The following is a 25,633-nucleotide window of genomic DNA, read 5'->3' on the forward strand; positions in this document are numbered from 1 at the left end:
CAAGTGTTGAACGCTGTTTAAATAAATTTTCTTCCAGCACTTTGAAAGCGATTTGTGATTTTTATAAGTGCTTTTTGTTTGGCGATTTGAGATTTTCTTCCTGCAGACAATCAGGAAGTGAACTCTTTGACCTGGAACTGAATATCTATAAAGTAATTTCGGAAGAAAAGCGCTCACAAAATCACTTTTCCAAGCGCTTTTCAATCGCTTAACGATTTTCCTATACCTTGCATTGAATCACAATTGCTCAGGAAATGGTGCAGGACCCGTGTTTGTGATTGGAAAGAAAGCTCGTCGCTCATGTGAGAACACGAATCATTGCTCAAGCACTTGTAAATCACTTTTAAAAATCGCCAACGCTTTTAAAAATCGAAAAGCGCTCATAGTGTGAACAATCCCTTACTTGAATCATATTTATAGATCAGGTGTTCTGACTAGAATTCTCATAATAGGCAGCAATTTAACTTCCTGAGCGTTACGCCGCTCAGGTGGTTTTGCATTTTGTGCCCGCCAGTCCCCCCCAGAGATCCCGTGACTGAAAACCCTATAGCTAGCACTAGGCTAGCTAGTACAAATGCACCCCCCAATCCCTGCCGCTCCCCCGTTTATACATTACCCAGCTTGGATCCCAGCTCCCCGTACAGCTCCGGTCTTCACTATGGGGAGGATCGCACATGATGCGCAAACCCGATCCTCCCCATAGAGAGACAGAAGCTGTGCAGGGAGACTGCATGATCGCTGGATCCAGTGGGGGGGTAATGTATTAATGGGGGGATCGTCGGGGATCGGGGGGTTCCTGGCACTTGTACCAGCTAGCCTAGTGCTAGCTAAAGGGTTTTCAGTCGTGGAATCTCATTTATTCTGCGTGGGGGCTCCTGGGGCCATGAAGCGGCATGTCTGACATCGTGTCAGGCATACCGTTAAGGAGGTTAATGAAAACCTGTATAAAAAAAAAAGGGCCCTTGGGGGTACTTACATCGGAAGGGGGAAGCCTCTGGATCCGATTGAGGCTTCCCCCAACCTCCTCCATGCCATGGTGGTCTCGCTGGGCTGCTCCGAACGGGGGCCATGTAAAATATTTACCTTCCCGACTCCAGCGCAGGAGCGGCTCTCGGCTTGGGATCAAGCTGAAATAGCCCATCCCGAACAGGGGCCATGTAAAATATTTACCTTCCCGACTCCAGCGCAGGAGCAGTAGCAGCTCTCAGCTTGGGATCAAGCTGAAATAGCCCATCCCAGTTGGATCCGTTCTACTGTGCAGGCGCAAGTCACCTGCGCTGTACAGCGGACCAGACTGGGATCGGCTATTTCTGCCTGATCCAAGCCGAGAGCAGCTACTGCGCCTGCGCTGGAGCCGGGGAAGGTAAATATTGCAGGCACTACTGCGCCTGCGCCACAGCATGATAAATTGTCGACTGTGGCTTCGAAAGGGGCCCAGCCACACCACTGTGGGACGAAGGAGGGCAGGGGAACCTCAATCGGATACAGAGGTTTCCCTCTCCCGAGGTAAGTACCCCCCAGGAGCCCTTTTTTTCGATACAGAGTTTCTTGTCCCAGGGTCTCCCTCAGTTACAGATGTCTTCTGCGCCTGTGCAAGTACGTGGCCGCGATGCTCGCAGTCACGTTCTGCGCAGGTGCAGTACTTCTGTGCCTGTGCAAAACGCTCCAGGCTACGTGAGCGCAATCGCGCAGGCTCAAAGGATGTTGACCTGGCGAGCTTGGCATTTGCAACGGAGGGGCCCCCGGGACACTGGCTGGGAGCGGAACTGCGGCAAGGGACAGTTAGACTGCAAGGGGCTGGAAGAAGACCCAGGTAAGTAGATCTTGGGGGGTTTTTTAACCTTGGACCTGTCCTTTAAGGGTGTCTTTGGAAACTGGTGGCATGTAATGTTTACAGGTTGGATTACCATATTTTTTGGGATTATAAAACACTCTTGACCATAAAACCAGGGACAAAATATACTAAACCTTGTGCATCCATGGTGCAAGGGCATCTTGTGGATCTTCTACCTCCAATCATTATGTCTGCCTTGTACCTCTTGTGTCCTCATCTGTCTCCCTGTGTCCTCCTCTGCCCCTCAGTTTTCCAGTGTTCTCCTCTGTGCCCCTTGTGTCCATCTGTGTCCTCCTCCACCCCCCTGTCCTTCTCTGTGCCCCTTGTGTCCTCCTGTGGCCATCTGTGTCCTCCGTGCTAGTGTCAACTTCCAAGCCCCTGTGTCGCCGTCCGTACCTCTGTGTTGTCCTCCATGCCCCTGTATCGTCCTCCATGCTCATGTTCTCCTCTGTGACTATGTTGTCCTCCATGCCTCTTTGTCCTCCTCTGTGCCCCTTGTGTCTTTCTGTGGTCATCTGTGTCTTACTCCTTTGTCCTCCTCCGTGCCACTGTGCAGTGGGATGCGAAAATTTGGGCAAACTTGTTAATCGTCTTGATTTTCCTGTATAAATTGTAGGTTGTTACGTTAAAAATATCATAAAGTTAAATATATCATATAGAAATATCACTGTGTGTGTCTCCTACAGTATATATATTTAACGGACATTTTTTATTGTAACAACCAACGATTTATACAGGAAAATCATGATGATTAACAAGGTTGCCCAAACTTTCGCATCCCACTGTATATATATTGGATTGTGCGCAGGAAAGTCGTCCTTTCCCTGTTTCAGCCTGTGATTACTGTGATAGGCTCACAGTAACCAAGGGATCAGGAAATTGGCTAATGACCAAGATATAGAAGCTATGCTGTCACTGTGACAGAGCGAGTAGGCTGCAGCGTCACCAAATCAGCGAGACAGGAAGGGATGGTGGGGGTATGTGACGCTGAAGCTATAATCTACACCCTGGCAGGGATAAGCGGACACAAACAGGGGGTAGATTTCAACTACGGCCATCCGGAAGAGGTTAATGTATCCATACATGTTTAAAAATTTAAATTAGTAAAAAACAAAACAAAAAAAAAACACTAACACAATTACTTATTACTTTTTCATATGACTGTACATGGAACACTGCTGTCATATGTCATTTCATTTTTGTATGACCACAACTTTGCCTAATAAGGACATTGAAAAAACTTCTGACTTTTTTCCCCTTACCATTGCTGACTTCAAGCTCACTTCACTCCTCTTTAATATCAGTGTGTTAAAGAAAGTTAAATCAGGTTTAATCTTGAATGAATTCATCAGAGCAAGAAGAGTAGCGTCTGTTTGTGAATCTGGTTTCATTAGTTCTGCTAAAAGTGTAAATGTTTTTATTGTAGGACAGACATGGTCTTCTTTCATTTTTTGAAGGATTCCCTCTAAGTTACCAATTAAGGCAAATTTTTCATAGGGTGTGTTGACATCTCCAAGGGATACTATTGAATCAGCATTTAAATGCAGATCCAAAAGGTTTGGTATGGAACAGGCAGGAGACAGCAGTTCCGGGATAGGCTGAGATGGAGGTTCTATCCGTTTAAGGGTTCCTCTAGATGTTTGGTGTTCTATGCTACTTAGGTGATCCTTTGATTCATGGAAGCCACCCTTAATTGAACCTTGCCTTGTTCTTAATTCTTCAACGTCCTTGTCATTTTGATCTTTGCCTGCAGATAGCTGTAACACATTCAGTTCCTTGGAATGCAACAACAAATTCAACGTTTCAACTGGATCACCAATGCCACAATCTTTTGTGGCACGAAGGAGCAAGTTATAAGTGTAAATATCTGGCTTAATGCCCCAGTGCAGCATCTGTCTCCACACCTGACAAAGAAAATAGTGGTTAAGTATCTACAGAAATATTTTAGGAAACTATGACAATACGGGTAATGAAAACACAAAAAGTGATAAAATGTAAGATGCAGGTTCCTGAAACGATTGGAAAGGACAACAGTAATCTAGCATGTGTGTACAAGGCTTTACATTCAGCTCAATCCTGTTGGTCCCACTCATCTGATATGCATGTGTAAGTATGTTGACTCACAGCTGTCAGCAGTGAGCACATAGTAGAGAGACTTCCAGTCACTGATCAAGCTGGTAAAGGGAAGAGACCGCACTACTGCAAAGGAATGAGTGAACCCTCATCATCTGAAGAATGCAGCCACAGAACAGAGGAATATGTTGGTGCTTTATTAATCAGCTAGTGACTTAGCCTGTTTAAAAACGGGCTTGGTCTGTCACTAATAGCGCCCCGCGCGTGTTGCACGTGCCGCCGCGCGCACACACACACGCACGCCCCTTCTGGCTCCGTCCTCCTCCGGCTCTCCACAGTGTCTCTGCATCTGTCCCTGTACATGCGCAGTGCAAAAAAGCACTGACACAGGGACATTGGGGTTTTATTATATAGGTTAACAATATTTGTCAGAAACCTTTAGTTTCCTTTCAGTATCAACATTTTCTATGAGACAAAATACTCCAACAAATGTGGGGCATTGATTGCAAACTAGATTTGTTAATTTGCACACACAAAAATTGATTTTCCTAACAAATTAATTCAAGCCCATGTGGCAAAAATAAGTACACCCCAATTATAGTCTTAGGGCTCGTTCCCACTGTTGCGACGCGATTTCGGCCGCATTCCGACGCTTGTAAAAACGCATGCGGATGCGTTTCCACATGCGTTTTTACCCGCGATTTCGCCTGCGATTTCGCATGGCAGGGTGCCATGCGAAATTAACCATGACACTGCCAGGGCTAAATAAAATTGAAAAAGGTGCGAAATCGCACGCGAAATCGCGGGTAAAAACGCATGTAACAAACGCATGCGTTTTTACTATTAAATACATTAGCGGCGATTCGCACGGATTCCCGACGCAGGCGAAATCGTTGGCTCTTTTGTGCGTTTTTTTCACGCTGAAAAAAACGCACCTCAACAACGCTACAGTGGAAACAGGCCCATCCACTTGTATTACATGTGCGGATCTGCATGCGTTGGACGCATGCAGATTCGCGATAGTGGAAACGAGCCCTTAGGAGAAAAGCCACACTGAGGCCTCTTTTCCACGGACCGCTGAGCTGTGTGCTCAGCAAGCATTTACCAGCAGCAGTGAGCAGTTATCAGGCAGCAGCAAGCAGCTGCCAGGCACCAGCAAGCAGTTGTGAAAGTTTGAGAGGCATTTCACTGCCTATCAACTGTCCATGGAAAAGAGGCCCTAAAGCGACCCTGAGCAGTAACCTAAATTAAAAGATTTCACTTACCTGGGGCTTCCTCCAGCCCACCGTAGGCCGTAAGGTCCCCTGCATCCTTCTGGCTCCTCTCCGTGCCCCGCCGGCGGGGAGGGGAGTGAGTTGCCTCTCCATCATCAGGCGCCTGGAGGCACAAGCCTACAGTGCCTTATGGTAAATCCGGCCCGGTCTGGCAGAGATTAATCTTTCTATTCCCACAGGGAACAGACAGGCACTTGAGGGCCTTCTATCTGAACTGTATAAGCTTTGTACTGATGTATTATATCCAAACCTTCTCCAGAAGTACAATATGCCCTATGAATATGGGAGGTTTCTGAACTTGATGTTGCAGTCACAGTAATATTCCTTAAAGAGACACTGAAGCGAAAAAAAAAATATGATATAGTGAATTGGTTGTGTACTATGAATAATTACTAGAAGATTAGCAGCAAAGAAAATGTTCTCATGTTTTTATTTTCAGGTATATAGTGTTTTTCTAACATTGCATCATTCTATAATATGTGCAGATTACACAACACTCAGCATTCAAAATGAGTCTTTCAGAGCAGTCTGTGAAGTAATGACCTCTCCTCTAGCAGAGGAAAAGTAAATAGTCCAGGAACAGTTGAGATAATAAAAGTCAGATAACAGCCCTCTCCACGACTAACTTAGTCGGAGAGCTCTTGTTTGCATAGAGATAACAACTGGAGTTTCTCAACTCTTCCTGTACTGGAAACAATTACACTGATGTATCTGATCTTAATGTTTTTTTTCTTAGCTGTGCTACACATACAAATTATAATATTATCATTTTTTTTTCGCTTCAGTGTCTCTTTAAGGAGCCCAAACACTGGTCGATTTCAGCCATCAATCGATCAATCAATTCTATGGAATTGATCGATCATTCAGAAATCGATTCTATCAAATCGATCGATCTGCGGCCAATTTCGATCGTTTTGATTTGACAGGATGGAAAATCTAGGTCGATCTGCTGTTGGCAGCAGATCGATGACCCATGGGGCTTGATTCACAAAAGAGTCGATATCGATATCGTTTTCGCGTGAAAATTCGCGTTTGCGCACGAAAACGTTATCGTTTCACGCAAAAATTCGCGATCGCGCGCATTGCGAAAATTCGCGTGAAACCGGCCGTGCTAACAGTTAGCACTCTTTTGTGAATCAAGCCCATAGAGTTGTATTGGATCCAATGGTCCAATAATGCATTTAGATCGATTTCCAATAGATTTCACTCATTTAGATCAATTTCCAAAAGATTTCACTCTGAAATCTATTGGAAATCCGTTCCTAGTGTGTGGCACACATCAGATAGATTCCTTTCAGATTCGACTTGACAGGCATCTGGCAGAAATCTATCTGATGGCCGAATCTGCTGCAAATCTACTGTATAAGTGTATGGCCACCTTAAGTTCCTTACATTTTTTTGATGGATTTCTGCTTGAACTGTAAAATTTTGTGTCACACCAAAATACTTTTCTATCACAGAACAATCACTCTAGAAATGTTACCTGCAAAGTATAGCGGAAGCCCAGCTTTTCATCCTTTATGCACCCCATTAAAAGGAAGCTAAAAGCGTCAGGACTGGTAATGTTACATTTCTGTGCAATTTCCTGAAATCCAGAAAAACTGCAGTTAGCAGAAACAAGTCTGTACATATTAGTCTGTTTGGAAAACCAATATTGAAACACACTATACAGTAATGAAAAAATCTAAACCAAATACCGTTACTGTCACAGACAGATAAGATATCACACGCTACCGTTAAATATACAAGATGTGTAGATAGCATGTCCCCCACATCACAAGAGAGATGTCTATTGCAAAATAAATGTTAAAAATTGGTACGCATATCTGGGGAAAAAGGAGGCCACCCCCTTTGAATACAAGATCAAAATCAAAATACAAATTGAGGGTTTCCCGGCCTAGTAATTGTATACATAAAACATGACATTTAATAATAATGCCAACAGTCATACATGTGATGTAGCATACAAAATTCCTTAAAGGGGACCTTCAGCCTAAAGAAACATACTGTCAGTAACAGGCCAGGATTTACATCACTGGAGCCTATAGGCACAGGTGTCCTGGCACCTTAGATTTCAGCCTCCATTGACCTACAAACCCCCACCAAACTGAACCAGAAGTGTGCTGGCTGTCCCAGCTGTCATTTCTCCCTTAATTTCCTTGCCTGTCATAGGTAGCTACAGATGTTCCTTAGCATTAGATAGCCAGAGATGCCCTCAGTATTAAGTAGTTAAAGTTGCCCCAAGTATCAGGTAACTAGAGGGATGTCAGTATTAAGTAGTTAGAGGTGCCCCTGACTGAAGGGAGATCTGATTAGTGGAATGCCGAGGGCAGGGTGAGTAACTTCTCCTTTACACTCTCATCATGACTCTGCATAGGAAAGGAGAGAGGAAGGCGCTCGGAGAAGGGAGTGAGCTGCCTTTCCACCATCAGGCACCTGTAGGCACGTGCCTACAGTGCCTTATGGTAAATCCGGCCCTGGTCAGTAAGTTACATTAGTTATGTTATTTAAAATAGATAGGTAATATAATCTCTTACCAACCCTGTTTTAAAAGAACAGGCAAATGTTTGTGATTTCATGGGGGCAGCCATCTTTTTGGTTGAAAGGAGGTGACAGGGAGCATGGGACACAGTTCCAACTATCCTGTGTCCTAATCATCCCTCCCAGCTGCGTGCGCTAGGCTTCAAATCTCAAATAAAATGCACCAAAACAGCAGGAGAAAAACATTAGAAATCCCATCATGCTTTGCACAGCAACAGGGGGAAAATGCCAGGGCAGTTTTCTTTGATGGGGTGGAGCTTAGCTTCTGTGCAGCTAAAAATGAGGCTTGGGTAAGAAAAGCAAAGTTCTTTCTGATGCTGTGAAACTGTTAACGAAACACCAAGCCTTTTCAGTGCTGCTGAGTAGATTTTTAGCCTGGAGGTTAACTTTAATACACATTGGTCATAATGTCAATAGCTTAAAGCACATTTCGCGACCTATGACCTATGACCAGGTCGCTTCTTCAGAGGCAGAGGTTTTTTTCTGAGTTCATGGTTCGTGAATACTGAATGATTTATAAAAGCATAAAGAAAAAACATATATACAGTTGCATCCAGGTATGTATCACACGTTTTTATCGTCCTGTCAGCCCAATACACGGCCAATTAAAATTGCATCCGATAGTCAATCTTTGCAAAACAGCATAACATAAGAGACTGAGGTCCAGGGATTGCACTTGTCCACTGGAGTGTAATCCTTTTTAGATGCAGCCAGGGAGAGCACAGCAGTATCAAGATGTATCTCTGCAGAGCACTAGAGATTCAGGAAGGACTGGCAGGCTGTTTTGCAAAGATTGACTAAAGGATGCAATTTTAATTGGCTGTGTATTGGGCTGAAAGTATGATAAAAATGTGCAATATATACCTGGATGCGACTGTATATACGATTTTTTCTTATGCTTTTATAAGCGATCCTGTATTCACAAACCATGAACTCAGAAAAAAAGCTCTGCCTCTGAAGAAGCGACCTGGTCATAGGTCGCGAAACATGCGTCAGTTTATTGGCATTATGACCAACGTGTGTTAAAAGGACACCCGAGGTGAAAAAACTGATGAGATAAACTATTGCATCTATCCTCCTTCTCCTAGAAATGACTTTTTTTCAGATATCCCAAAGTTTTATTTTATATTTAAATCTACTTTTTAAGTTTTTACGATTTCATTGTTTCTGCTCAAAGACACATTCATTGAAGTATCCCAGAGCTTAAATATAAGAACTTTTGACCCTTTTTATCTCTTTCTTGCTCTCAGAAGCCATTTCCTGCCAGGAAAATGTTTTATGGTTGTAATTCCTAATCAGTGAGGGCTACACTGTAGTCTGCAAATTCATCCAATACAGATTAATGGCAATAATAGGAGTTTTGTCGTAGACTTAATGCAATTATGAGGAGGCAACGACACTCTCGTTTCGGGCACACAAGGCCCTTCGTCAGGCCAAATTGCACAAAGTGCTGTCTACAAAAGAACACATGAGTAGGTATACATTAATAACATTAATATAATGTAAAAACTAATTCAAGCACCTCACAGAGGAATATCCCAGAAACAAGTGCGGTGACGTAGTGTATACACCGAGTCCCATGCAAGTGGGTCTCCACACTCGTCAAAGGAGAAAACGAAAAAAAGTGTCAAAAAAGACATGAGTGAGCAAAAAAGAGCAAAGGAATAGACCTGGCGTATCCGAAACCTTACGGACTAGTGAATATCAATCCATTTTTTACACCTATGGTCTAAAGAGCCTTAGAGAAGAGAGTAGTGTGCCATAGTCAAAGGCTCCAAAGGTCATGGGTCAACATGTCACTCAAGAAAATATGTAAAGTGCAGTACAGAAGATGTAACATAGTAACACACCAGAGGCCTATAAATATCGGTCTCAGTGTCACCATGCGAAGTATAAGTAAAGCACATAGTATAAGATATCAAAAATCTATTAACCCTTCGCACACTCACATGCAAATGTTCAAACAAATGCATTCACAGATTCACTCATCCAGGCACAACTGTTATCCCTACAGCTAAATTAAAAGCCAGGGTTTTAGTTCACAGAAGAATGCATTCTTATGCTTAGTCACCTATACTGCGCAGAAGTACCCAGGTAAACATAGGTGTCCTAACTCTGGCCCTGTAACATGCATAGTGCAGACATGCAAACACATTCATTGCATCAAACCTATCAATGGATTAGGAGCACACATCCTAACTTCCTCTCCTGGGAAAGACAGTGCATCTTACCAATCGCACAAGGGAGCTAACGCTATGTGTCCATGTGCACCATGCGCATACACCAGCATAAGCTGTGTGCATGCTGACAAATACATACAGGGGAAGGAGGGAGTGCACTGAATTGGACCCTAGCCACAGGGGTCAGTAGTAAAATGGAAATACATATATCCAGGCACATCGCCTCTAGTTAGGACATTAAATAAATTATTAGGGAAAGGGAGGTGCTGAAGGGGGTGTGGCTAGAAAACAGCAAAAATCTATTAACCCTTCGCACACTCACATGCAAATGTTCAAACAAATGCATTCACAGATTCACTCATCCAGGCACAACTGTTATCCCTACAGCTAAATTAAAAGCCAGGGTTTTAGTTCACAGAAGAATGCATTCTTATGCTTAGTCACCTATACTGCGCAGAAGTACCCAGGTAAACATAGGTGTCCTAACTCTGGCCCTGTAACATGCATAGTGCAGACATGCAAACACATTCATTGCATCAAACCTATCAATGGATTAGGAGCACACATCCTAACTTCCTCTCCTGGGAAAGACAGTGCATCTTACCAATCGCACAAGGGAGCTAACGCTATGTGTCCATGTGCACCATGCGCATACACCAGCATAAGCTGTGTGCATGCTGACAAATACATACAGGGGAAGGACCTGGATATATGTATTTCCATTTTACTACTGACCCCTGTGGCTAGGGTCCAATTCAGTGCACTCCCTCCTTCCCCTGTATGTATTTGTCAGCATGCACACAGCTTATGCTGGTGTATGCGCATGGTGCACATGGACACATAGCGTTAGCTCCCTTGTGCGATTGGTAAGATGCACTGTCTTTCCCAGGAGAGGAAGTTAGGATGTGTGCTCCTAATCCATTGATAGGTTTGATGCAATGAATGTGTTTGCATGTCTGCACTATGCATGTTACAGGGCCAGAGTTAGGACACCTATGTTTACCTGGGTACTTCTGCGCAGTATAGGTGACTAAGCATAAGAATGCATTCTTCTGTGAACTAAAACCCTGGCTTTTAATTTAGCTGTAGGGATAACAGTTGTGCCTGGATGAGTGAATCTGTGAATGCATTTGTTTGAACATTTGCATGTGAGTGTGCGAAGGGTTAATAGATTTTTGCTGTTTTCTAGCCACACCCCCTTCAGCACCTCCCTTTCCCTAATAATTTATTTAATGTCCTAACTAGAGGCGATGTGCCTGGATATATGTATTTCCATTTTACTACTGACCCCTGTGGCTAGGTTCCAATTCAGTGCACTCCCTCCTTCCCCTGTATGTATTTGTCAGCATGCACACAGCTTATGCTGGTGTATGCGCATGGTTCACATGGACACATAGCGTTAGCTCCCTTGTGCGATTGGTAAGATGCACTGTCTTTCCCAGGAGAGGAAGTTAGGATGTGTGCTCCTAATCCATTGATAGGTTTGATGCAATGAATGTGTTTGCATGTCTGCACTATGCATGTTACAGGGCCAGAGTTAGGACACCTATGTTTACCTGGGTACTTCTGCACAGTATAGGTGACTAAGCATAAGAATGCATTCTTCTGTGAACTAAAACCCTGGCTTTTAATTTAGCTGTAGGGATAACAGTTGTGCCTGGATGAGTGAATCTGTGAATGCATTTGTTTGAACATTTGCATGTGAGTGTGCGAAGGGTTAATAGATTTTTGCTGTTTTCTAGCCACACCCCCTTCAGCACCTCCCTTTCCCTAATAATTTATTTAATGTCCTAACTAGAGGCGATGTGCCTGGATATATGTATTTCCATTTTACTACTGACCCCTGTGGCTAGGGTCCAATTCAGTGCACTCCCTCCTTCCCCTGTATGTATTTGTCAGCATGCACACAGCTTATGCTGGTGTATGCGCATGGTGCACATGGACACATAGCGTTAGCTCCCTTGTGCGATTGGTAAGATGCACTGTCTTTCCCAGGAGAGGAAGTTAGGATGTGTGCTCCTAATCCATTGATAGGTTTGATGCAATGAATGTGTTTGCATGTCTGCACTATGCATGTTACAGGGCCAGAGTTAGGACACCTATGTTTACCTGGGTACTTCTGCGCAGTATAGGTGACTAAGCATAAGAATGCATTCTTCTGTGAACTAAAACCCTGGCTTTTAATTTAGCTGTAGGGATAACAGTTGTGCCTGGATGAGTGAATCTGTGAATGCATTTGTTTGAACATTTGCATGTGAGTGTGCGAAGGGTTAATAGATTTTTGCTGTTTTCTAGCCACACCCCCTTCAGCACCTCCCTTTCCCTAATAATTTATTTAATGTCCTAACTAGAGGCGATGTGCCTGGATATATGTATTTCCATAGTATAAGATATGAGATATGTTTCTGCAGACCTGTTAATCCTGTGGACAGTGCATGGTGGGAACACCAAGAGGGCAAGGAAACCTCTGCACCAACCAGATGTATATTGCATCCTATACGAAGGCATAAAATAGCATCCATAAATAATTGGCAGCACAGAGCATCATATCCAGATGACCAAGGCTTCCCAAAGCTATAAAGGCCACATAGCCTGACAGCCAAAGCTACCTATGGCCATGTGTCATGTAATTATCTCAAAAGGAAGTACGTAGGTGCCGGTACTGTATAAATTAGATACAGAGGGACCATATATTAAATACATCTCAGTGTAGGGAACCCAGAATACATGCACATGGAGCCTAGTAAAGCAACATACAAAACAACTAGCACCGTAGATGTCAATATTGGACATCACAGAGCCAGAAATCGTATATATATTGCAATATAGGAAATTCAAAGCATATATACATAGGGCCACAACATAATTAAGTACACAAGGAGCGTAGCATAGCTTGAAAAATTGTATGCATAACTTATAGCAGAAGGCCACAATATTGGCCAAAAACAATGCCAGTACATTACTGCCTCATAAGAGGCCAATTGGAAAACTGTAACTATATGTGTACATAATAATCAATATCAGAAGGACCAGGCCAATAATCAACCTTGCAGAGACAATAAGATGAAACACACAAAACCAATTATACCGTACTTGCAATATACATCTGGTTGGTGCAGAGGTTTCCTTGCCCTCTTGGTGTTCCCACTATGCACTGTCCACAGGATTAACAGGTCTGCAGAAACATATCTCATATCTTATACTATGTGCTTTACTTATACTTCGCATGGCGACACTGAGACCGAAATTTATAGGCCCCTGGTGTGTTACTATGTTACATCTTCTGTACTGCACTTTACATATTTTCTTGAGTGACATGTTGACCCATGACCTTTGGAGCCTTTGACTATGGCACACTACTCTCTTCTCTAAGGGCCTTTAGACCATAGGTGTAAAAAACGGACTGATATTCACTAGTCTGTATAGTTTCGGATAAGCCAGGTCTATTCCTTTGCTCTTTTTTGCTCACTCATATCTTTTTTGACACTATTTCTTTTTTTCGTTTTCTCCTTTGACGAGTGTGGAGACCCACTTGCATGGGACTCGGAGTAAACACTACGTCACCGCACTTGTTTCTGGGATATTCCTCTGTGAGGTGCTTGAATTAGTTTTTACATTATATTAATGTTATTAATGTATACCTACTCATGTGTTCTTTTGTAGATAGCACTTTGTGCAATTTGGCCTGACGAAGGGCCTTGTGTGCCCGAAACGAGCGTGTTGTTGCCTCCTCATAATTGCATTAAGTCTACGTCAAAACTCCTATTATTGCCACTATTCTGTAGTGGATGAATTTGCAAGGAACCTCTTACAGAGATATTTTTAATGAACCCTTTTCAATTTTGTGTTAATAAAGTCTTTTAATATTTTTGTACTCAAAAAGATCTGGTATGGATTTTTCTCTATGATCCTTTATATATATATATATATATATATATATATATATATATATATATATATATATATATATATATATATATATATATGACGTTTGTGAATGGGTGAAGTGGGTGACCCGAAAAAGGATTGAAAGGTTTTTTCCCTTTTTCCTCTTTATGTAAAAAAAGACATTCCTCCCAATTATATTAATACTGTTTAACCCTTTCAGACAAAGAAAGGAAAAAAGCAACACAGCATCAATATTAGTGTGCTTGGCACTGTACATACACATGTCTATCTCATCATGTCATAGGTCACCTCAGGTATCCTTTAAGGACTTTTTTATACTATATCTATTGTATGACTATTTATTGGCATTACTATTAAAAGTTATGTTTTATGCATAAGATTACAACGCCGTGAAACTGTCAATTTGTATTTTGTCTGTTTTTGATATTGGATAATAAGAAAAGCCTTTACTTTAGAATACATCAGCACAAACATAGTGAGAAATGCAAATATATAACCTTGAGATGCAGTACTGGTCAGGCTGTGGCAATGGCAGATAGAGACTGGGCATTAGTGGCAGAGAGAGAGAGAGAGAGAGAGTGTTTTAAGTTTTAGCTGTTTTATTGTTTCTGCTGAATGACACATTCATTGAAGTATGCCAGAGCTAAAATCTATGAACCATTGACCCTTTTTATCTCTTTCCTGCTCTCAGAAGCCATTTTCTGCTAGGAAAGTGTTTTATAGTTGGAATTTCGTATCAGTGAGGGTCACTGTAGTCACTTCCTGTCTGAGTCAGGACTGAGTCAGTCGCTTACATACCTGATATTTAACTTTTTCAGACACAAAGAAAAAAAGGAAGACAGCATAGTTATTTTTGTGCGCTAGGCACTGTACATACACATGTCTATTTCAACATGTCACCTCGGGTATCCTTTAATAAGAAAACTGGTCCCCCCTAAAAAAAGGCCTATAGCAAAAATATTAGAGTATGACTATAGTAGGGATAACATAATAATATTTTTATAACGCTTTTCTCCCTGGGGACTCAAAGCACCGCGTTCTGCAGTGTCAAAGGCTCTGGAAAAGAGGTGGGTTTTTCGCCTTTTCTTAAAACTGTCCAGAGAAGGAGCCCATCGCACTGATTGTGGAAGGGAGTTCCATAGAGTCGGGGCTGCATAGGAAAAGGCCTGAGCACCAAATGTTTTTAAGTGGATCCTGGGAATAACCATCTTTTGGCAGAGCGGAGGATGCGTGGAGGGGCATACAGTTCCAATAGATCTACTATGTACTTGGGCCCCATGTGGTTTAGAGCCTTGAATGTCAGCAGACAGATCCTAAAATGTATTCTCCATTTTACTGGCAACCAGTGAAGAGTTTGCAGTACTGGGGTGATGAGTGAGCTGCGGAGGGCATTGGTTAGGAGTCTGGCCGCTGCATTCTGTACTAGTTGTAAGGGGCGCAGAACCTTATCCGGGAATCCAATGAATATGGCGTTGCAGTAGTCCAGGCGGGAGGAAACAAATGCATGAACTAGAGCAGGTAGGTCTTCAGCTGGGACAAGGTGTTTGATTCTCGCTATATTTCTCAGATGGAAGAACAAGGATTTGACAACAGCTGATACCTGCTGTCTGAGTGTTTGCTTTCCATCCAGGATTACCCCAAGGTTTTGCACAGATTCTTAATACTGTACGGTTTCTCCCCCAATTGCTAGTTTGAAGTGGGGAGAATTTTAGACTTTATCCATCAAGTGTGGACTGCCTACCACCAACACCTCTATTAAGTTCAGCCTTAACCAGCTGATGTTCACCTAGTTTAGTAATTCCACTAGACAGACATTGATGGATGCTGATGGGTCTTGTGTGCCAGGGTTGAAGGACAGGTACAATTGAGTGTCGTCTGCATAACAATGGTATCCTAGGCCATAGTTCTGGACTATTTTGCCCACTGGGAACATGTAGATTGCAAAGATTAATGGTGATAGGACAGAACCCTGTGGGACTCTGGCACTGAATTTAAATAGTGGGTGCCCAGACACACTTGCCGAGTCCTGCCAGATAAGAAGGATGGAAACAAACCAGCTGAGAACAGCACCCCTTAGGCCGCAGTAATTCTTCAATCACTGGATTAATATTTCATGATCTATGGTATCAAAAGCTGCAGACAAGTCAAGAAGAATCAGAACTGATAATTGAACGGACTAGTGCCGTTTCAGTGCTGTGCCTTTTCCTGAATCCTGACTGAAAGGTATCAAATTTGATGTCATCTGTAAGCCTAGCTTCTAGCTGGTTGGCGACTGCTTTCTCTATAACTTTTGATAGGAATGGTAAGTTTGCCAAAGGTCTGTAGTTGGCCACAGAATCAGGATCCAGTGATGGTTTCTTCAACTGAGGTTTTATTATTATTATTATTTAGTACTTATATAGCGCCGACATATTACGCAGCGCTGTACAATGTATGTATATATATATATATATATATATATATATATATATATATATATATATATATATATATATGTATATATATATATCTTGTCACTAACTGTCCCTCAAAGGAGCTCACAATCTAATCCCTACCATTGCCATATGTCTATTTTATGTAGTGTAAGTACATTTTATTTATTTTTATGATTTTATGATTTTATTTATTTTATGATTGCTTTCTTTAGTTCCTCCAGGTACAGCCCACTTTGCAAGGAGCACAGAGTTATTTTGTGTAGTGCTGGTCTGATTAGCTCTGGGCACAGCGGATCAGTCTTATCAGTCTCCCGACAGCTTGTACACAAGTGCTACTGTCTGCAGAACGACTGCTCCGCGGAAGGGTCTGATGGACCCGTCGCTTGTAAAAATACAGCGTGTGTACGCGCGTATAGACATTCAAAAAGTCATTTGATCAGTCATTTAATACATAAAGTAGTTCGTACACATGTACGGACCTAACTGTCATATGAATGACAGTCCAACGGATCCGCCAAACGGATCAGTCAAAACTGCTGCTATCAGAATAATGAGCGAACGTACACACGTCCAACTGTCATTGAAACGGCCGGTTTAAATGACAAGTGGTTCGGAAAAATCAGACCTGTGTACGTATTCATCTTATTGTGTATCCTAATTTCATTATCTATAATTGCTGCTTATGTTTTTCTATTAAGAAGGTCTTAAGGTGGCCATACACCAGGCAACTTGATGGCCTATCAACCATCCGATTCGATTACTATAATCGAATCGGATGAAAATTGGTGCCACCAAGTGCATGCCTGATCGACAATGCGACCAATTTGGGGCTGAAATTGGTTGCATGAATCAGTCGGACATACTGCACGATGATGGGCTGTTGTGGTCGATCAGGTGCGTTGCAGTAACGGCAAGCAGTATCGGGACGAGCCACAAATGTGAATAAACCCCTGAAAGGGTAGTGTATAGTGTACTGGTCACTGGGACACACACACACACACATTGAATACTGTATTCTCTAAAATCTATCCTATTGCCTGACTTGCTGTAATTGTTAGCTAGCAGTCCTACCACTCCTGGAAATTACTGTACTTCGCTGGCAGCAGCAAATCTGCTTCTCAATCTCAACATAGGAATTGAAGTTCCTGCACTCCTCACCCTCGTAATCAATGACCTGTGTATAAAGGAATGCCTCTGTGCCAGATTATTGTGGCTACAGGCTTCTTATTACTGAACCTACAACTGGACAGATCTCTGCTTACATCACCTCCCCACCCATGACCATGCCTACATTCCCGCTGGATGGCCACGCCCATTTTTAGCGGGCCGCACATTACTTCTCCCTTGGTGCCCCGGATCTCCCAGGATCCTAGAGATGACTATGTGAGGTAATAAAGAAAAGGATTTTGTGTAGAGCGTGGTAGAGATGTTTAGCCACACAGAAGAATACAAACTTTAACCACTTAGCAACCTTTGCCACGCGTATCTACACCCCTTTAAAATTCACCTGGGTCACAGGGGCGTAGATAGGCATCTCCTGTTTGTTTTCCCGCTGTGAGAGTTCGCGTGCGCGATCGCGTGCACACGGATGCGCGGTCGCGTGCACGCGGATGTGCGCCCGCGTTCGGCACCCGCTGGTCAGCCAATCAAAGTGCTTACAAGTTTGAATGAGCACTGCCAAAGCCAATGACAGTGCTCATTCATTCAGAATGTGTGTAAACATTGAATCAGTCACTATGCTGTTACAGTTACTGAGATCACTCGTGAGAGGATCTCAGATAACTAATACAGCATTAGTTAGTGATCAGCATCAGTGAGGGTTTTTTAAAATAAATTATACCCCCATTAACCCTTGCCTCCCTGAAATGTTAAAATTGCTGTGGTTTTTAGGTGAAAAACCCTGTGGTAGAGAAGTGGTTAAAATAAATGAAAACCATCAACATACAGGAAACAAAACAAACTACTGGTCATATGCAGACTAAAGGTTCCCCAAGATGTTCTGTAGCTCACCAAAAAGTAACAGTACATTCAGAAGTTATGGTACATAATGTCTGCACACCATGAAAATAGAAGAGTTTTAAGAGGAGAGAGCAGGGGTTGTTGGAAGGGGCGGAGAGTGGGTGGATTCTGTATACTGTTTATGACATATGAGTTCCCAGATAAGCTTAACATAAACACAAAAGAAAGCAAGTAGATCCACTGGATATTACTATTTAGTGAATGTTCACTAAATAGCAGAAACCATTAGTGAAGTTACTAAATCCTAAATTACTAGAGGAATAAGTGAAAAACAAATAATGTTATGTAAGGCAATGTGTCCAGATACCCAAGGTAAGTTATAGACTGTGATTAGTGGTATGAGTTAAGGCAGTGATCTGCAAACTTGGCTCTCCAGCTGTTAAGGAACTACAAGTCCCACAATGCATTTGCCTTTATGAATCATGACTGTGGCCACGGCCGCGTAGCCGCAGTGCTATTCATCTAGTTAGACGAATAATTAGCAGGTCACTGGCGGCGGCAAACGGAGGGGGTTTCAGTGACGGCGTGGAAGTTAATAGCTGCAAGGGGCCAGTAGAAGCCCCAGTTAAGTGATGCTTTTTGTCTTTTTTTATACCCCACAGAACCCCTTTAAGGTAAACAATCAGTATCTCCCCAATATTGAATATTTACCTGGTCTTCCACCTTGAACCATACCGCCCAACTTTTTGAGATAAGAAAGAGGGAAGCTTAAGCCACACCCCTAATCACTCCCCTTGTCACGCAAACCATAAGAAAAATATGTGACTTTATAATTCAAACCACACTGGTCCACTATCCTGGTTCATTTTCCTCTATATTTACATTCGAAAATAAGAAATATATCAATTTAAAGGATAGGAATAAAGTTTGGAGTCAATTAAACACATTTTTTTCAGTAAATACATATATTTACACAGATCTGTACATCAGTCCTGAAAGAGGGACAAATGAGGAAGAAAGAGGGACAGGGGTCCCAAAGAGGGACAGGGGTCCCAAAGAGGGACTGTCCCTCCAAAAGAGGGACAGTTGAGAGCTATGCTTGAACCACTAGATATCAGACAGGATTTCAGCAGACATCTGATCTAATATCAATCCCACCAACACCCAATGCTGTGCAAAGCAGTGCAGCCACCACCCTCAGCCCCCCAAACTCCTGCAGGCTTCAATGACGTCTTCAATGAATTCAAGAACTAAAAGTGGAGCTGTCAGCCATACTATCTCAGAAAAAACAACAACACATATATAAGTAGATAAATACTTGATCTACTTACATAACATACGTATTGCACTGTCCACATTTTGATTTTAATGATTTTTCTATAGTAAAAAAAAAAAAAAAGAAAATCCTTCTTAGGATTTTCCATTTTGACGATGTCTATCTTGAAGCCAATCCTGACATAATTTCCTCCCTTACTTTGTCTGTGTCACATTGCCCGCCCTTCTCCCAGTCTTCAGACACTCCACCCTGCTCTAAAGTAGAAAGTGCATTGTAACAGAGGTGTAGGAGGGGAAAACGGAAGGAAAGAGGCTTCAGCCAAACAGGCTGCATTAGTTATGTCTGAGGGGAAAGTAAAGTAAAGTAAAGTAAAGGAAAGTTTTTAATACATTTTTATTAGATCCGTTCTTTATTTTAATCAATTTAAAGGGGCGCTATGGCGAAAAAATAAAAATTTTTAAATATGTGCAAACATAGACATATAAGTAGTACGTTTTTTCCAGAGTAAAATGAGCCATAAATTACTTTTCTCCTATGTTTCTGTCACTTACAGTAAATAGTAGAAATCTGACAGAAGAGACAGGTTTTGGACTAGTCCATGTCTTCATGGGGGGATTCTCAGCAAGGCTTTTATTCTTTATAAATATATTCCCTAAAAAGGATTTAAACAATGAAGCTGGCCAGCTTCCCTGCTCGCTACACAGTTTTTTGGCAGTTGGAAAGAGCAACTGCCATTCACTAAGTGCTTTTGAAAATAACTAAATCCCTGAGATTCCCCCATGAAGAAATGGACTAGTCCAAAACCTGTAGCTTCTGTCAGATTTCTAATACCTTCTGTGAGTGACAGCAACATAGGAGAAATGTAATTTATGGCTCATTTTACTCTGGAAAAAAGTACTTCTTATTTGTGTATGTTTGCACATATTTGAAATTTTAGAATTTTTCGCCATAGTGCCCCTTTAATATCTAATCCATGAAAAAATCTCAAAGTGCCTGTCTATCTTTCATTGACCCCTATATAAGGTTAAATAAAAGAAAGCATAGAGAAGGTAAGACAATAAGAGTTACTCTTAATGGTGTGAATGCCCCAAGATATCTAGCTATTATGCAAAAACCTATTTTGGTGTAAAAGATCAGGGACTAACCTGAAATATTTCCAAACTAGCTTGCAGTCCTGAACACATGACAACAGCTTTCAGTAAAGCGTTATATGTGACTAAGTTCAGTTGAATGTTTTTATCCATCAGCTCTTTTCGCAGTTTAAAAGCATACTGCAGACCAGTATCCTTCCAGGGTGATTCAGCGCATGAATTAAACAGTGCAGTATAAGTGGCATCAGTGGGTATCAGACCTCTCTTCTTCATCTAACATTTGGAAAATAATGTTTTAATGATTAAAAAGAAAATAGACATAAAAGCATTTTCTTAAGTGGCAAATCTGTATTCTGATAGCTTAATGTTCACTAAGTGACCATAGTTAAAAATCAGTTTGTTTCATAATCCAGATATTTAGATACTGTAATTCATTTGAATCCATAAACCTGATTTATGAATCTCATTTTTTCAACCAGTTTTTATAAACTGGTTTAACCACTTGAGGCCTGGCATATTAACCACTTGAGGACCACAGTCTTTTCGCCCCTTAAAGGGAACCTTAACTGAATGGGGGGTAAAGAGTTTCACTTACCTGGGGCTATTACCAGCCATCTGCAGCAGTCCTGTGCCCTCGGAGCCGCTCTGGAATCCTCCGGTACCCCGCTGTCACTTAGTTTCGTTTTTGATGACTCACCAGTTGGCCGGCCGCCATGCGTATTATTGGACGCATTCCCTACTGCAATTAGCGCTGTTGCAGACCGCAACGCGTACAAAAATACGCGTTGCCGCATATCTGCGCGTGTGGAATGTGGCAATGCGTATTTTTGTACGTGTTGCGGGCCGCAACAGCGCTAATTGCCGTAGGGAATGCGTCCAATAATACGCATGGCGGCCGGCCGACTGGTGAGTCGTCAAAAACGAAACTGAGTGACAGCGGGTGACCGGAGGATTCCAGAGCGGCTCCGAGAGCACAGGACTGCTGCAGGGGGCTGGTAATAGCCCCAGGTAAGTGAAACTATTTACCCCCCGTTCAGTTAAGGTTCCCTTTAAGGACCAGAGCCTTTTTTTCCATTCAGACCACTGCAGATTTCACGGTTTATTGCTCGGTCATACAACCTACCACCTAAATGAATTTTACCTCCTTTTCTTGTCACTAATACAGCTTTCTTTTGGTGCTATTTGATTGCTGCTGCGAGTTTTACTTTTTATTATATTCATCAAAAAAGACATGAATTTTGTCAAAAAAATTATTTTTGTTTACTTTCTGTGCTGACATTTTTCAAATAAAGTAAAATTTCTGTATACAGTTTTGTCCAAATTTATTGTGCTACATGTCTTTGATAAAAAAAATCCATTCAGTGTATATTTATTGGTTTGGGTAAAAGTTATAGCGTTTACAAACTATGGTGCCAAAAGTGAATTTTCCCATTTTGAAGCATCTCTGACTCTTCTGACCACCGGTCATGTTTCATGAGGTGCTAAAATTCCAGGATAGTATAAATACCCCCCAAATGACCCCATTTTGGAAAGAAGACATCCCAAAGTATTCACTGAGAGGCATGGCAAGTTCATAGAAGATTTTATTTTTTGTCACAAGTTAGCGGAAAATGACACTTTGTGACCAAAAAAAAAACAACGTTTCCATTTCTTCTAACTTGCGACAAAAAAAAAAATGAAATCTGCCACAGACTCGCTATGCTCCTCTCTGAATACCTTGAAGTGTCTACTTTCCTAAATGGGGTCATTTGTGGGGTGTGTTTACTCTCCTGGCATTTTGGGGGGTGCCTAATTGTAAGCACCCCTGTAAAGCCTAAAGGTACTCATTGGACTTTGAGCCCCTTAGCGCAGTTAGGCTGCAAAAAAGTGCCACACATGTGGTATTGCCGTACTCAAGAGAAGTAGTATAATGTGTTTTGGGGTGTATTTTTACAACTACCCATGCTGGGTGGGAAAAATATCTCTATAATGACAATTTTTTGATTGTTTTTTACACACAATTGTCCATTTACAGAGATATTTCTCCCACTCAGCATGGGTATGTGTAAAAATACACCGCAAAACTAATTGTAAGCACCCCTGTAAAGCCTAAAGGTACTCATTGGACTTTGAGCCCCTTAGCGCAGTTAGGCTGCAAAAAAGTGCCACACATGTGGTATTGCCGTACTCAGGAGAAGTAGTATAATGTGTTTTGGGGTGTATTTTTACAACTACCCATGCTGGGTGGGAAAAATATCTCTATAATGACAATTTTTTGATTGTTTTTTACACACAATTGTCCATTTACAGAGATATTTCTCCCACTCAGCATGGGTATGTGTAAAAATACACCGCAAAACACATTATACTACTTCTCCTGAGTACGGCTATACCACGTGTGGCACTTTTTTGCACCCTAACTGCGCTAAGGGGCCCAAAGTCCAATGAGTACCTTTAGGATTTCACAGGTCATTTTGCGACATTTGGTTTCAAGACTACTCCTCACGGTTTAGGGCCCCTAAAATGCCAGAGCAGTATAGGAACCCCACAAATGACCCCATTTTAGAAAGAAGACACCCCAAGGTATTCCGTTAGGAGTATGGTGAGTTCATAGAAGATTTAATTTTTTGTCACAAGTTAGCGGATTTTAATTGTTTTTTTTTCACAAAGTGTCATTTTCCGCTAACTTGTGACAAAAAATAAAAAGGGGTGCTGTGGGCGATCAGGGGGCAGGGGGGGGCAGATCAGTGTGTTTGGGTGCAGACTAAGGTGGCTGCAGCCTGCCCTGGTGGTCCCTCGGACACTGTACCCACCAGGGCAGGAGGCAGCCGGTATAATACGCTTTGTATACATTACAAAGCGTATTATACGCCTGGTGTGCGGCGATCTGTGAGCTAGTAGCCCACAAATGACGCGATCGCCGCATAACCACGCCCGCCGCCGCCGATGGGCGTATTGCGGTCGTTTGGGCCCAGCCCTTGCCGACGCCGCCCTCAAGTGGTTAAACCAACTTAAAGGGGCACTATGGCGAAAAATTTTAACATTTTAAAATTTGAAATATGTGCAAACATACACAAATAAGAAGTGCTGTACATTTTTTCCAGAGTAAAATGAGTCATAAATTACTTCTCTCCTATGTTGCTGTCACTTACAGTGGTTGTAGAAATCTGACAGAAGCGTCAGGTTTTGGACTAGTCCATCTCTTCATAGGGGATTCTCAGGGATTTATTTATTTTCAAAAGCACTTAGTGAATAGCAGTTGCTCTGTCCAACTGCCAAAAAACTGTGTAGCAAGCAGGGAAGCTGGTCAGCATCATTGTTTAAATCCCTTTTAGGGAATATATATAGAATAAAAGCCTTGCTGAGAATCCCCTATGAAGAGATGGACTAGTCCAAAACCTGTCGCTTCTCAGATTTCTACTACCTACTGTAAGTGACAGCAACATAGGAGAAAAGTAATTTATGACTCATTTTGCTCTGGAAAAAACTTACTTCTTATTTGTCTATGTTTGCACAATTTTTTTTAACATTTTACAATTTTTTGCCATAGTGCCCCTTTAAGGACCAGAGCAGATTTTCCATTTTATAGGTGTCCAGTTTAGATAGCCAGGCGTAGGTATCCGCAGTATAGGTAGCCAGGCATTACTCACCTCGCCAGGTCTAGCAATGGGCAGCTCTCCCCGCCATCCAGGATCGCATTGCTGTTAAGTACCGGGTCCCGGCTTGATGACGCCATCAAGCTGAGACCCGACACAAAAGGCAGTGCAAGGCTGGATGACCGGCAGAGCGGAGGGGAGTGACGGTCGCCAGAGGAACGTCAGGAGAGGCGAATGCCAGTCCTCTTTTGTGGTCGCTGCTTTTAGTGATCACTACGATCAGCAGAGATCGTAGTAATCCAGTGATCAGGAGCCAATCACCATGGCTCCTGATCAGTGAGGGGAGATGTCAGCTGTCATATGACAGCTAAATCTCTCCGTTCGGGTCCGTGTGATCGCGCCGGGACTTCAATGGTGTTAGTTACATCCTGTCTGCAGCAGACAGCCACACAGAGGACATAACTGTAACGTCCTTGGTCCCAAAGTGGTTAACACTGGATTAGAAAGTAAATAAAAAGTAAATAAGAGCATTTCATAAAAGAAAATCAATGAAAATAGTTTTTTTTTAAAGAGGCTTGAAACAACAGTACAAGTGACTCAATTTACAACTTTTCATATGCAAGTCATCTTCATGTACAAAATATACAGTACTGTTTTTATTTCATTTTCTTTACATTTTACAATATTGTATAGCGGGTCTAAGTAGCTGGAAAAAAAATGAAAGCATATTAAAGGGGTTCTGTGAGGGGTTGTTGAAGATAAAAACAGACACTTACCTGGGGCTTCTATCCTTCTCCAATCCGCCGTTCCCCGCTGCTGGCACCGGGCAATTATTCATCTAACAAGATGAATAATGCCTGCTCCTGCTCGCGTCATCAGAAGCTTACTGCGCAGGCGTACTGCACCGTAAGCTTCCGATGATGCACTCGGGAGTAAGTAGGCACGCAGCCGCAGTTGGATGGTATGCCGCGCTAGACCGGGGCCGGAGAACGGCGGATCAGAGGAGGACGGCGTGGGACATTACTGCTACAGGGGGCTAATAGAAGCCCCAGGTAAGTGTCTGCTTTTATCTTCAACACCCCCCCCCCCCCCCCACAGAACCCCGTTAAACACACACAAAAAAACATTGTTTATACTATAAGCACACCTGTTCATGTGGATATTTATATATATATATATATATTTATATATATATATATATATATATATATATATATCCTACCTAATGATTGGCATGTGTCTCTGCGCCACATGTCCCTATGTGTGTGTTTTTTTGTTGTGCGCATGTGCAGGTAAGGACGCAGAGACACCGAGGAGAGCTGGGGAATGACACGTGGCTTGCAGGGGAGGACGGGGCCAGAAGGAGCGGGCGTGTGTGCACTCACGGCGGGCACATGCGCACTGATATGAACGGAGACAGACCTAGCCAGTTTTTAAACGGGCTAAGCTCACTAGTATATATACACTAGTTCCCACTAGTATACAT

The 25,633-nt window shown here is 42.4% G+C and overlaps 1 protein-coding gene across 5 annotated transcripts in view; it reads right to left on the bottom strand.

Annotated features, from left to right (window-relative positions):
- Positions 1-25,633, bottom strand: part of PTCD1 (pentatricopeptide repeat domain 1) — a 71,938-nt gene that overhangs the window by 11,890 nt on the left and 34,415 nt on the right. For 4 of the 5 annotated variants that reach the window (XM_068244869.1, XM_068244867.1, XM_068244868.1 and 1 more), the window contains exons 4-6: positions 20,627-20,845; positions 6,665-6,766; positions 3,097-3,738 (exon numbers count right to left, since the gene is read on the bottom strand). In XM_068244869.1, the coding sequence (XP_068100970.1) occupies positions 3,097-3,738; positions 6,665-6,766; positions 20,627-20,845 (963 nt within the window). The remainder of the gene's footprint in view (positions 1-3,096; positions 3,739-6,664; positions 6,767-20,626; positions 20,846-25,633) is intronic. The other variant, XM_068244871.1, reaches the window with a different exon arrangement.

The sequence above is a fragment of the Hyperolius riggenbachi genome, chromosome 7 (assembly GCF_040937935.1).
Source record: "Hyperolius riggenbachi isolate aHypRig1 chromosome 7, aHypRig1.pri, whole genome shotgun sequence".
NCBI lineage: Eukaryota > Metazoa > Chordata > Amphibia > Anura > Hyperoliidae > Hyperolius > Hyperolius riggenbachi.